This window comes from Pungitius pungitius, chromosome 21 (assembly GCF_949316345.1).
Source record: "Pungitius pungitius chromosome 21, fPunPun2.1, whole genome shotgun sequence".
Lineage (NCBI taxonomy): Eukaryota > Metazoa > Chordata > Actinopteri > Perciformes > Gasterosteidae > Pungitius > Pungitius pungitius.
Window position 1 is genome coordinate 14,274,894 of NC_084920.1, and position 12,227 is coordinate 14,287,120.

General features: G+C 44.5%; 3 protein-coding genes across 4 annotated transcripts; 1 reads left to right on the plus strand and 2 right to left on the minus strand.

The window, feature by feature from the left end:
* Positions 1–321: 321 nt before the first annotated feature.
* LOC119212937 (cytochrome c oxidase assembly factor 3 homolog, mitochondrial) lies at positions 322–2,025 on the minus strand. Its single transcript, XM_037463812.2, has 2 exons — positions 1,830–2,025; positions 322–841 (listed from the first exon to the last, which is right to left on the minus strand). Exons 1-2 carry the CDS (start codon positions 2,023–2,025, stop codon positions 738–740), a joined length of 300 nt encoding a protein of 99 aa, XP_037319709.1. The 3' UTR covers positions 322–737.
* Positions 2,024–5,743, plus strand: cntd1 (cyclin N-terminal domain containing 1). Of its 2 annotated transcripts, none has more exons than XM_037463792.2 (7): positions 2,024–2,144; positions 3,744–3,819; positions 3,903–4,074; positions 4,157–4,319; positions 4,413–4,557; positions 5,001–5,097; positions 5,250–5,743. In XM_037463792.2, the coding sequence occupies exons 1-7, from the start codon at positions 2,024–2,026 to the stop codon at positions 5,361–5,363; spliced, it is 888 nt and encodes a 295-aa protein (XP_037319689.2). In that variant the 3' UTR covers positions 5,364–5,743. The 2 variants fall into 2 exon arrangements, with proteins under 2 accessions (XP_037319689.2, XP_037319688.2); XM_037463791.2 differs by lacking the exon at positions 2,024–2,144 and adding an exon at positions 2,304–2,591.
* mfsd13a (major facilitator superfamily domain containing 13A) lies at positions 5,653–12,020 on the minus strand. Its single transcript, XM_037463776.2, has 9 exons — positions 11,907–12,020; positions 10,200–10,468; positions 9,900–9,979; positions 9,011–9,460; positions 8,791–8,911; positions 8,507–8,603; positions 7,945–8,116; positions 7,256–7,449; positions 5,653–6,621 (listed from the first exon to the last, which is right to left on the minus strand). The coding sequence occupies exons 2-9, from the start codon at positions 10,365–10,367 to the stop codon at positions 6,371–6,373; spliced, it is 1,533 nt and encodes a 510-aa protein (XP_037319673.2). The 5' UTR covers positions 10,368–10,468; positions 11,907–12,020; the 3' UTR covers positions 5,653–6,370.
* Between the last annotated feature and the right edge of the window lie 207 nt (positions 12,021–12,227).

The window sequence follows — 12,227 nt, forward strand, 5'->3', positions numbered from 1 at the left end:
CAGAACTCAATGAAATGTCTGGCAGAGGAACTCAAAACTTTCCAAAGTTCATAATATATTCAGAGAAGTTTCATTCCAAACTTTTTGAATGTAAATATATATAATTGTATTACTTTCTGAAGCTGCTGCTGTCCTGCCATGCTGAATCTGTGCCTTTCTCCTGATAACGTCTTATTTTATATTTTTACTCAAGATATCGGTGGCTAGATCTGACTGCATGTATCCAACTGACAAAAATGCAATTATAAAAGTATTTTTTCGTCATCTTGACTTCTGTCCTTTTCTCATAGACATAGCAACAAACAAGGCTGTTTAAAAACATGACATTTTACATTCAAAATTTATTTTACAAATCATGACTTTATAGACAGGTTTTGGTGAAAGGGGTCTGTAGATATAACATTATTAGCTGACTGGAGTTTAGGATGTTTACCCTCATATGATCGGTGCCAGACGCTTGTTGGGAAATGGTTGTAATTACTCTACAGTCGGGCCTTTCCCGTGAGACCAGCGGACAAGTCCTTCACGCTGACAGGAAAATAAAAAATCAATACACATCGAGTTATACGTCAGCAGCAAAACGTCACCATCACAATCCAGACAAAAGCAAAGACCATCGCTGTCTCAACGTGAAGAACAGCAGCCACCAATGGAATAGAAATCAGTGGAATCAGAGTCCACATTAAGTCCCATCTCAGTTAATTGCAGGACGGACGCACCGTCCAACAGTGTGCGTCTCAGTTGGCACCGGTTTTCGGTCCCTGCCCCCTTGCGCGCTTGGCCTCGGCGTCCATCTCATCCATGATCCGCTCCTGAGATACGGAGTAAAACGTGTAGCCGTCTAGCGGGGGAGCAAGTGGTCAAGGCAAATCATTCGACAGGGTAAAGAAACATAACGAGTGCCAACAATGTCAGTCACTAAGGTGTTGGGATCTCTATGTGAACACGTTAACATCACCAAAATATCTCATCTTATTTTTTTTTATCTGAGATTACTGCAATAGCTGCTTACTAGATGAAGGTCCTTGGTTTTGTTAACACAGTAAAAAGAATAAGTACTTCTGCGGTCCTTTTTGGGAGCTGTGGTGCAGTTAAATTGCACTGGAAATGTCTGCTATTCAGTTTACCCTTTGTGATAAACATGGAGTTGATATGGAACTCAATGTCTAACAGTAAGAGCTTCTAAAAAACTTTGCATGATGAAATAAATGAAATGCTCACTCAACATTACAGAACATTACAATAAGACTAAGACTATTGTGATTTAGTCATAATGGTTACTCGAAGTATTTTGTATCACCACGTGATACACAACTTAATACTTATTTCTGTCCTTTTATTTTCCAGATAAAACATGAGCACACATTTGTATAAAACATAACGTTATGTGTGTATTTACTATTAAAGTGGATGTTACACCGGAAGTCATCCGGTCGACTGACCGCTGCACACCTTACATATCTGTAAGAAGCTTGTTCAATGTTACAACTAAATAACAGTTAATGACAGTTACTGCAAACTATTAAAGCCGCGATTTAGAAAAAATACAACATGTAACCTGTGTGTTTTTCCATGCACTCAAAACCAGTTACAGTCAACCTTAAAGTTACCAGCAACGTCCTGTTACAGGCTAACGTTAGCTAACGCATTAGCTTCAAATCGATGGGGAAAGAATTAACTTTACTAAAGACACGCTAAAGCTACAGACAAGTCAAACAGAGACTGGTGTCAGCTTTCATATGGTGTTATTAAGCAAGGGGACTTTATCACGGCGTGCTAATGTTACATAGTTCACCTTGTGTGGACACTACTGCGCATGTCAAGGATACAAATACCCAGAACGAGTGCTCCGATGGCAAGTCCCGTCACAACATTGCGTGTCCCCAACTTCTGTGTTTTCTTCTTCCACTGGTCGAGCTCTATCTGCCGGATGAAGTGCATTTGTTCCTGAGAGAGACTCTCTTTCGTCGGGTCTATCCTGGTGGCAACGCGAGCGCTGGGCTCCTTCGGCGTCTTGTCTGCCATGACTGCGCAATGGGTCGAGGATCGCGAGGTCGTCTCCCGGAAGTCACGGCGGGCCGCTGTATTTCAAACGATCCGACAGCGTCAGGGGGGCGTCGTTTTTGCTGGCGGGAGTCCCATCGGTGAGTTGTGAGATCTGCGGATCAAACGGAACTAAATGGTGCAACGGCCAAATCAAGCCCCATTGGAAACTGAAAGGTTCCTACCGGGAGACGTTCCTAACGGGAAATAGTTCTTGAGATTAAAACCCGGGGATTTAGCGCCATCTCCTGGAGGAAATCATAAACTCTCATCTTGTTTGTCCTTTTTTTAAAACTTTTACTCGACAAACAAAACGTGTTATTTGCTGTAACTATATTTGTTACTCTTGCTGAAGACGACCGTTATTTTGTCCGTATAAATGGCGATGTTTTCCTTTTGTTCGCCAGAACTTAATATAGATTTAAAGTTTCGTGAAGCCTCCTCTGACCTACTCAACGATTTTCTTGTTAACCTCAACAACAGAAACAAAGACAACCTCAACAGTTTATCAAAATATAGCGGAGAGTTCAAGAACCAAAGACTAATGGGTAAGTAACACTAAGCTAACGCTTGTTACACCGAGGAGAGCTAACCCTAACGATGTTTCGTTTTAGCTATTTATTGTTGTTGTTTTGGTATTTTATCTTACTGACAAACGAATGGAAAATATCTACTTGCTTTTCGCTTTAAAAAAAAGGTAAGCTTTATATTTGTATGTGCAATTCAAATGTTCCCATATGTCACACAGCTGTGATAATTACATTTACAGTAAACGCATTCACAAACGGCCCAGAGCGGGAGCGAGCGCAGGAAGATGACCTGAGACAGCATCCGTTTTTCAAAATAAGATGCCACCAAACCGTGTTTACCAGTTGCATGCAGTGTGGATTTACGGAATTATGTTCCCATTTAGTATAAAACACATTACCTGCATTTCGTGAGTCATAATTATTGGAGAAACCTGTTTTGTTGCAGCTCAAATATTGAGAAATTAGATCTTTTGGCAACTTTTCCAGGACATTTATTTCTTTTTAATATAATAATCAGTTCATAAAATTATCAGATTTTCGGTATGGGTGGAGCCATGGATTTTTCTGAACACCTACACGAGTCATTGTCTGGAATAATAGATTAAAAAACCATGGTAAATCTCTCAATGGGTACAGTAAAAATGTTTTTTTTCTGTCTAGGTGTATTTATTTCCAACCCACCTTCAATGCAGAAAGTGTCTGAAGTGTCTCAGTTGATTCCACGGAAAAAACATTCCAAAGATAATCCGAGGACAAATTAATATTCTTTTTTTATAATGACTACAGATCTCCCCCATATTTCTTCAGTGAAAGCACTGATTATGCAGGATTATTCCGAATAACAAGTACGATATCATGTCCATAATCCATAATAACACTTCATTATTTATAAGTTAGTTATATTTTCTGTTAATCTAAACAAGTAATAAATGTGATTAATGTTTTAAAACAAATGTAGTTAAAGAATACTAGATTCCCAAAAGGAAGTCAAGTAGAAGTAGCAGGAAAATGGAGATTCAGGACGTTCAAGTACCTCAAAATTGTACTTCAGTGATTGTTTTGCCACTTATGATTTCGATCTGTGACACTTCCCACAGAATTACTCAGACACATTTACAAATTCTGTGCCAACATCCTGTCTCTCTCTCTCTCCCCGCCGGCGTCTCATAGAATTCATCTTCCTGATAACTCAAGAACTTAAACTCGACCCACTGGCTGGATACCACGCCGTCGAATTGCTTCAGAGGTACAACGGGGCTTCACCATCTCTAATGCCACGGCCACTGTGCCTCTGGCCCAGGGCTTCATGTGAACCATTATTTCCCCCAGGTTCATGGTGAGGTATCTCACAGATTTGTTGAGCACACCCAGCCCTGCAGGTGCAGATGATGCTGAACCAGGAAGTTGTGAGGACGCTGTGTTGGACAAGCTGAAGGACAAATTCCACCTCATCGCCTTCTCCTGCGTGCAGCTTGCAAGCAAACTGTTGTTGCACAGCCACGTGGGTTCTGAAATGAATGTCATTAATGCATTGCATTGGTAATTACAATGAGCTAATGTACTTTGATTCCAACATTTCCTAGATAATCAACAACAATACAGCCGTGGGCTTTCTGCATTCAGTCGGTCACACTGTGTCCAAGCAGTCTCTCCTGGAGTCAGAGCTGATGGTCCTTAAAGGGCTCGAGTTCAGCCTGAACGCTCTCAACCCGCTGACATACGTGGAAATCCTTCTGGAGGTGCTTGGTAGGGTATCTCTTATGTCAATTATAAACACAGGCTTGCTTGTCATCAAATGTCAATAGCCATCCACTGACCTTTTTTTTTTTTTTTTTTAAGGACATAATGAGCCTTCCATCTCTGTGGAGCGCCTCCACCCGCTGTGCCGCAACGTCCTCCAGTTTGTCAGCCTGCAGAGATCTGAAGTCTACCACTCTTTGTTAGTGACGACCATTCGGTGTGCCAGCCCCACCCCGGAACAAAGGTATCCGGCCCCCCTCCGGGACGCAGCTTCAGAGAGATTCTTTTGGAACATGTGGTTCCCGTCACGGTAGAGTGGACGAGCTGCAGTCCATCAGAGACTGTTCTGATGTCTGTTGATTCAATTATGTTCCCATGTGGTCAAATAGACCATGAAGCAGGGCATACTTTGGACGTTGCTACCATGGTCTTTTTTTGTGTTTTTGTCTCCTAACTTCAACTCTTTCACCGCGTGTTTCAAGGTCCTGAAAGGTAACTTCAACAGCTTTTAGGGCTCCAACTTCTCATCTCTGGTCGCAATAAAACCAGATGGCAACGTCACAAAAGGCCAAAACCTCGTGGCTTCAAAACAGACCTTTTACAAACCAACGGCTGACGGATGATCTGACTCTTCACTAATTGTTAATAGAGAATATGCTGTAGCTCAAATAATACGTCTTTAAACAGAGAGAAGTTTGTGGCGGTGACTGAGGACTACATGCTTCTGGGTGTCTCTGTCATCGCCGTGGCTACATTCATCCTCCATGTCACAAACTGGCAACAGGTGAAACTCTTTATAATATTATAAACCCTGATTTCATTTTTTTAATGTGAGAATTGCAGACATTATATGGAGCCACGTTGACCTCATTCACGATTAGTGTCAGCGTGTATTTAATTGGTCACAGGTGAATATCAATGTCTTTTGTATCACAGGTCGTTGGAGAACTGAGCCACATCACAGGAATCTCAACAAGGAGCATCATTGATTTCACTCATGTGGCTTTGACACACATCGTTAAAACCAGCTCCTCTGCAACAACAGTTTGAGTCTAGATCACACTTCACTTTGTTCTCTCTCTCTCTCTCTCTCTCTCTCTCACACACACACACACACACACACACACACACACACACACACACACACACACACACACACACACACACACACACACACACACACACACACACACACACACACACACACACACACACACACACACACACACACACACACACACACACACACACACACACACACACACACACACACACACACACACACACACACACACACACGAGATTCAACAGGTCTTCAGTCTGATATAAAGATGTTGCAGCAGTTTGGTTGATGTTTATTTGTGGTAATGGCAAGAATTCTTTGTGTTATCTGAAAAATTACAAAAAGAATGGGATGATATGGTTACCAGCGTAGGTTACCATTATTATTACAGTACTCAAATATGTCCAGTCATAATGTTTGTAGGTACAACCGACAAGTGGCAGTTTTGTGCAAAAACATCAATACGGCACAGATTAGAAAACAGATCTTTGTAAACGTAAAGAAACAGTAGGACGTAGATTCTATGCAGTTTCAATGGCACTCTGAACACATCAATGCAAGTTAAATTTCATGCGCTTCATTTGTTAAACATTAGAGAGAGAAGTAAACCTCTACACATTGCTCTTACATCTGGCTGATGTTACTGATAAATTACCCAGCAGCTACGGTGTCTTTGTCTTTAAATCTAGGCGAGCTTTACTCTGAAAGAGGGCGCCCCGTCTTTGGCGCACGCTGCGAGAAGTTCTCACCTTGGTCCGACGACATCCAAAAAGGATTGATTGGTTTGACTTTTATATTTTGGTCATCACTTCAAATATAAATAAGTCAATAATCTAATATAAAAAGTAAGGCAGGTTTCATTTAGTTTTCCTTTTGTGCATCCCCTCCCCCCCCCCACAAAGCCACACGTTGTGCAGTGGTTCTTATTTCCCACGAGGCTGAAATGGTAAAACCGGTCATTTTAAAAAGTGTCTGCGTGCAGCCGTGTTCGCCTTCAAATGGCCTTGACGTCGATGAGGTGGCCGTGCTGGGCCCCCTGCCTCGAGGCCTTGATCCCTTGCAGTTTTCGGCCGTGAAGGGTGAAGCGAGACCAGGCGGCCAGCTGGAGCAGGGCGCAGGTGATAGGCACAAACACCACCATGTGGAAGCAGCCCAGGCGCAGAGGCGGCGTCCCCGAGCCGGAGGAGACCTCAGGCACAGCAACCAGAGAGTCCCTGGCGGGCTCCCTCTGAAATATATCGTAGCCTGGGGGGGGGGGCGACAGACGAGCGGTTACGTCAACGCAGCAATGTGTTCGCACAATGAGCTCCTCTGTGAGGAGGGATGGTGGCGCACCCGCAATTATACCACTAAATTTTTGTAACCCGGGCAGCCCTGCTGAAAGAATACGAAGAATACCGCAACAGGAACAATTTTTTCCCCCCAACGGGTTTGTGGCTAGATGTGAAATGATCGCACTCAAGCCGATTACTTTCTTTCATAAACCAAAATCCAACGAAAAGATTCCATTTCTGACAAAAAGGAGCCAGGATGATACCAACTTCCGGGTTGCCCTGGTTTTAGGTGCCTGGCTTAACTAAGCTAGTGAGGCAACACCTCTACAATCAGGAGGATTATGGAGCCACAGGTGCTGTATGTTAACCAGTAATAAAAGGTTGTACGATGAGACAGTAATGAGGGATGGAAAAGGTATCAACAAATTAAATAAACAGATTAACACCAACCGATGTGGCCTTACACAACCATTTGACTAGTTTGTTTTAGAAAACGATGAGAAAAAAAGTCAAAGCCGATGGGCTTAGCTGATAACGTCATCCTAAAGACACTTGAATGGAGAAACGTTGGGGAGCAGCAATAGAATCGGGGACTCGGTGCGTACCTGTGTAAACGCACAGCAGCCAGGTGCCGATGAGCGGGGCGAAGGTCTGGCCCGGTTTGGTCAACAAGGCGACCATGCCGAAGAGGAGCGCGGAGGTGGCCTGCTGACGCCGATTCACCACAAAGTCCTCGTCCACCAGATCGGAAATAACCAGCTTCAGCAGCTTGCACGTCCCCTCCGTGAAGACCCGGTTACTGGGAGCAAGACACGGCTCCAGTTAGGCCTCATTCACACGGCACAGATAGAGGGGTTTGTGACAACAACATTAAAATCAGTTTATCCATGGTCGATTATGATGTTGTACTTGTGTGTGTATACCAACTAATAGAATAACAACTTTGTGTAAAATATACTTGAAATCTTTTACGTTTTTCTTAAATCAAGGTTCCATGGATAAAACGTATTAAAATGGTTTTCATGCAAATTATTCGGGGCCACATAAATAAACAAATCCTTTTCCTTCTGAGCGAAAGAGGCAAAAACTGGAGCAACGTTTTTTTTTTTTAAGCCCTCAGGGACAAATGAAAACTAAACAGAATATTTGAATGCGTTAATGTGGAGTTAACCTCGGGAAAAAAAGAGGCTTCTTTGAAAGAAAACGCCACGCAAAAAAAACAACAACAAGCAAACCAAAGTACAAGCTGTCACACATCGGATGCCCGATGCTGATGACGTGTTTGTGGGCATACCTAGCGATGAAGATGCACAGCAGATAAATGTGGTCAGCCCCTGCCAGCAGCATAACCACACTAAGTCCCAGTTTGAGCATAAAAAGCCAGCGGATAACCTGGTAAACCCCGTAACGCTGGCACAGTGTCAGGAAATACAAGTTGTTCACGTGGGGGGCAATGTATGAGATGCCTGGGTGGGAGCAGAAGCAGAACTCAATTAAAAATAAAGACGGAATCAGAAGAAAAGCACAGCAATTGTAAACAAAAAGAAATACCTCTCAAACATACCTCATCTTCAGGAGGTATGTTTGAGAATAACATGTCAGGTTGTCCCTGATCTGTTGGCAATCAAATGTGCTTCTAACAGAATGACATTTTTAAAAAGCATGCGTGTCACTTGCTTGCATGCCGCCAGTGATGATAGACCTTCCATCCAACTTTTCAACCCAGAATAATAGAACTAAAATTTCAACTTCATCATTTGCACGGTGGTGAAGTGTTAGCCTTCATCACTGCAGCGTCCAACACCATCAAACATGTTTTAAGACAACTGGATCCGCGCTCATGTCCGGCCTCTCACCGAGAAGGATGGAGCCCGTGGAGGCTGTAATGTTGTCCGACAGGAGATGTTCCAGGAAAAGAGGGAAGAAGTTGTTGTTAAAGTGGCAGTGAAACACCTGCAGAGACAAGGATGGAGTTTGTAACAGACTGAAAGACACTGGGGGGTGACCTCCACAAAACGTTTTCCCCTCCGCACAAGTCAACCTTTGATCACCACTCAAACCATTAAGAACTGCACTAGAACATCTTCCTACTTGATCTCTACTTGCATCCGTAGCACATCCAACGTGACCCACATCGTACCTGAACGAGGTTCATCGACACAAACCACATGAAGTTCCTGTGTTTGGAGAGCTGCCTGAGGTACTGTCTGATGGTGACGGGCTTCTCTGTGTGGGCGAGGGGAGGGTGGCCCACGCTCAGCCTGCGGTTGCGGGCAAAAGAAAAAAAGGAGAGAGAGGAGTGAGACGGAGATGAGAAACCACACTGAGGGAAAAAACAAAGTCCGCGAGAGGCTGCTCACTCTTTGAGTGCCGCCGCCTCGTCCGGTCTCGGGCGCACTTCCTTTTGGAAGCGACGGCGAAGCAGCCGTGACACCAGGAAAAAGCCCAGGATGGAGAAGGCTGCGAGGGCCACACAGAAGAGACGGAAGGAGAAGAAGTCCTCCTTGTCCCAGAAGGAGTAGGACAGAAACACGGAGAGGGAGCCCAGCGCGCTGAACACGGAGCAGTGGAAGTTGAGGCGCGTGCGGTCGGCGTCGGACACGGCGAGGTCGGCCAGCAGGGCGCTGTGGTGGAGGTCCACCATGGTGAGGAAGCCGTCGTACAGGCACAGGCACAGCAGGAACTGCAGGCCCGGGCTGGCCCACGCCACCCAGAAGGCCAGGAAGGACAGGGCGAAGAGAGGGCCATTGGTGGAGAGGGCCTTCAGGCGCTTCAGCACCACCTCCGGAGTCGTGATCGAAGGGCCCGACCTTGGTGGAAAAAAGAAAAAGAAAGTAAAGCGGCAATTAAATAGAGTTACAACTTTTGTGGCTAAAATGTTCCTCTGGTAAAGCGAGGCACAGCCAACACACCTTTAAAATACTGAGTGTTTGTTTGGCTAAGAGTGAATGGGTGTAACCACCTATGTCAACAAAGCATCAGCAAACAGAATGAATGCAATGAACTACAACAAAACCATCATAAAAAAAGATAAACACAAGGGTTAGATGGTGCAAATACCAAGAACCTTAATTAAAGAATAATGTTGATCAGCGTTGTGATGTTGCCACTTACCAAAATTGAAAAAAAAGAAGAAGAGTGACTATAAACAGACTTGAGACTGTTATGCGGCGTCTTCAATTCAATATCATTCCCCACAGTGACCTGTCTGAGGAAAAAGCAGGCGGGCGGCAGCATGGAGACACTTACTGAGGAGAGCTGAGGAAGGAGCGATCGCTCAGCCAGCCGAAGAGAGGGTCATTCACACTGTTCCATATGAGGAACACCGTCTGTGGAGCGGTGGAGAGGAGACAGGTAACGAGGATGCAGAACACGACATGAATTGTTATTGAATGATTAGTTATATACAGGGTGACTTGAGTAGTCCTGTGAATAACAAAATCATCACCAAACCATTTTAAAAGGATAGAAAACTGTGACTGAACCTAGTCGCAACCTACCAAACAGACAACGGGAAAAATGTAATCCTGTTTTTAATCAGACACTCACCTCTCCCACCCAGAAGGAGAGCTTATCGATCTTGTAGATGGACACAAACGTCTCCACGTAGTACAGGAGGAACACATTGTGCAGGATGGAGATGAACAGGGCCAACGAGCCGTAGAGCACCGCAGTGGAGACAACGCTTAGCCAGCAGCCCCGGGCTCTCCTGCCCATTCTTCTTCTTCTTCTCTCTATCGCTCAGTCGGCCTTTCCTCTGAGCCGAGCTGCAACCATCTCACGGCCTGGCCGACCCCGGGTCACAGCCTCATCGTAGCCTGCAGGAGAGACAAATATATTGCGTGTGACCATTCTACATCGGAGTAGGGTGAAATATTTCTGAGCCTTACTGGTAGTCTCCGGGTCCACAGATGTTTGAGCTTAGCAAAAAGTGGGCTATTTTCAGAGCCAAGGGGCGGTAGGTAGTCATTAAAGTTTTTTAGGGCTAGGGGCCACTGCTTCTGTCTCTTCTGGCCCACACACAGCTGTGTGTGTGTGTGTGTGTGTGTGTGTGTGTGTGTGTGTGTGTGTGTGTGTGTGTGTGTGTGTGTGTGTGTGTGTGTGTGTGTGTGTGTGTGTGTGTGTGTGTGTGTAAAACAATACTGAGCCTCACACAAAAAGCTAGTCTTCTTCACAGCGATACGTCAAAAGAGGAAGTCACACAACCTTCAGTTGGAAGTTTTCAGGCTAAGTGTGCTTTCATCTTCCCTGACTGCAATCTATTCACACTGACTTGATCTACAAAACACACCTTCAGCCACACAAAGGCTCACAATAACAGTGTCTCAAGGCGATGCCATTCTTTCTGTGGGGAGTCGACCACAATGCAGCGTCTGTGCAAAGCTGCTCATTCACACCAGGATCCCAGCGAAATCGGCCACAGCTGATTCAGGAGCTGTTTACACCTGTGCAGGGGTTTCTGAAAGCAATCTGTTGTATTCACTCTATCTTAAGATGGGACAGGAGAACATGACAAAGGGGGGTTTCCATCATCCCGGCATTTGAGGTCCCAAACCGTTAGTCAGCATGGTGTTAAATTCCTGAATCTCAATCCACTTCATTTATACTTTCTCTTCCAGCTTCTTAAAAACCCTGTTATTGCGATATTGTGGTGTTGAAAACAAAACAACCCTTTCACAGAAAGCAAGAAAAAAAGTATTTAAAAAGAATTCTATCGTTTGATCGGAGTATCTTTTACAGTTTTGGTGCTTCGCTGTCTCTAAAGTACATACACGTCATCATTTAAACAAGTGCTCTATTGAATCATTCATTTGAGTATTTTTTTATTAAAAGAGTTCCTGATCAGAGTGGATAATATAACCCTGAACATAATGATGGTTTTAAAAAGACTTTTCAACCAGCAATCGCAAGACAGCGGTTTCTTTTTCGTTTTAAACGTTAAATTATTAACCCTACCTAACCTAAACTTTAATTAACGTTAGCTTTTATTCAACAACGTTACATGAACTTGCACTAACGCTCTGGTCCATTAAAGCCACAAGTGACCCGTCACACATCTGTTGCGACTATTCCGCTAATGGTTAGCACAAGCTAGCCTAATTGAAATGCTAACATTAGCTAGCGTTAGCTGGTTAACGATAGCGTTTAACCGGGAGAGGGGGGGGGGGTCGGGGGTCTGGATTAGCGGGAGATAAACACAATACCAACTCGCTTGGAGTGAATTCGTCACAGGGAAAATACATTAGCGTCACTCACCGAGAAAACAGCCGCGAACAGGACCCGAATACAACTGGTTCCGCTCGTCAGCGGCGGCTGTGTCCGGGTGGAAGGAGGAGAGCGGCGCGCGAGACGCGGACAGGCCGACGTCACGAGTCCCACACTCTGTTACTCACGCCCCCCGCTCCCCCCCTGCTGGGTTTGTGTGACCACGCCCACCCTCGGTGCTACCAGAACCAGTGGTTTAATTCTAATGTTTAATGCATACTTGCAACAGAGTATTTCACTGTGAGACTATTAGATTTACGTGCGTTGTAGACATATATATATATATATATATATATATATATATATATATGT

What these genes read in the sequence shown, in the direction of transcription:
- LOC119212937 (XM_037463812.2), bottom strand. Translation starts at nt 2,025, where the DNA reads ATGGCAGACAAGACGCCGAAGGAGCCCAGCGCTCGCGTTGCCACCAGG. An exon ending in AGCACTCGTTCTGGGTATTT is followed by an intron (nt 842 to 1,829) that starts GTATCCTTGACA and finishes CTCCCCCGCTAG; the next exon opens with ACGGCTACACGTTTTACTCC.
- cntd1 (XM_037463791.2), top strand. Translation starts at nt 2,423, where the DNA reads ATGGCGATGTTTTCCTTTTGTTCGCCAGAACTTAATATAGATTTAAAG. An exon ending in GCCGTCGAATTGCTTCAGAG is followed by an intron (nt 3,820 to 3,902) that starts GTACAACGGGGC and finishes TATTTCCCCCAG; the next exon opens with GTTCATGGTGAGGTATCTCA. An exon ending in AGCCCCACCCCGGAACAAAG is followed by an intron (nt 4,558 to 5,000) that starts GTATCCGGCCCC and finishes GTCTTTAAACAG; the next exon opens with AGAGAAGTTTGTGGCGGTGA.
- mfsd13a (XM_037463776.2), bottom strand. Translation starts at nt 10,367, where the DNA reads ATGGGCAGGAGAGCCCGGGGCTGCTGGCTAAGCGTTGTCTCCACTGCG. An exon ending in CTGTGCATCTTCATCGCTAG is followed by an intron (nt 7,450 to 7,944) that starts GTATGCCCACAA and finishes TCTTGCTCCCAG; the next exon opens with TAACCGGGTCTTCACGGAGG. An exon ending in GCTGCTGTGCGTTTACACAG is followed by an intron (nt 6,622 to 7,255) that starts GTACGCACCGAG and finishes CCCCCCCCCCAG; the next exon opens with GCTACGATATATTTCAGAGG.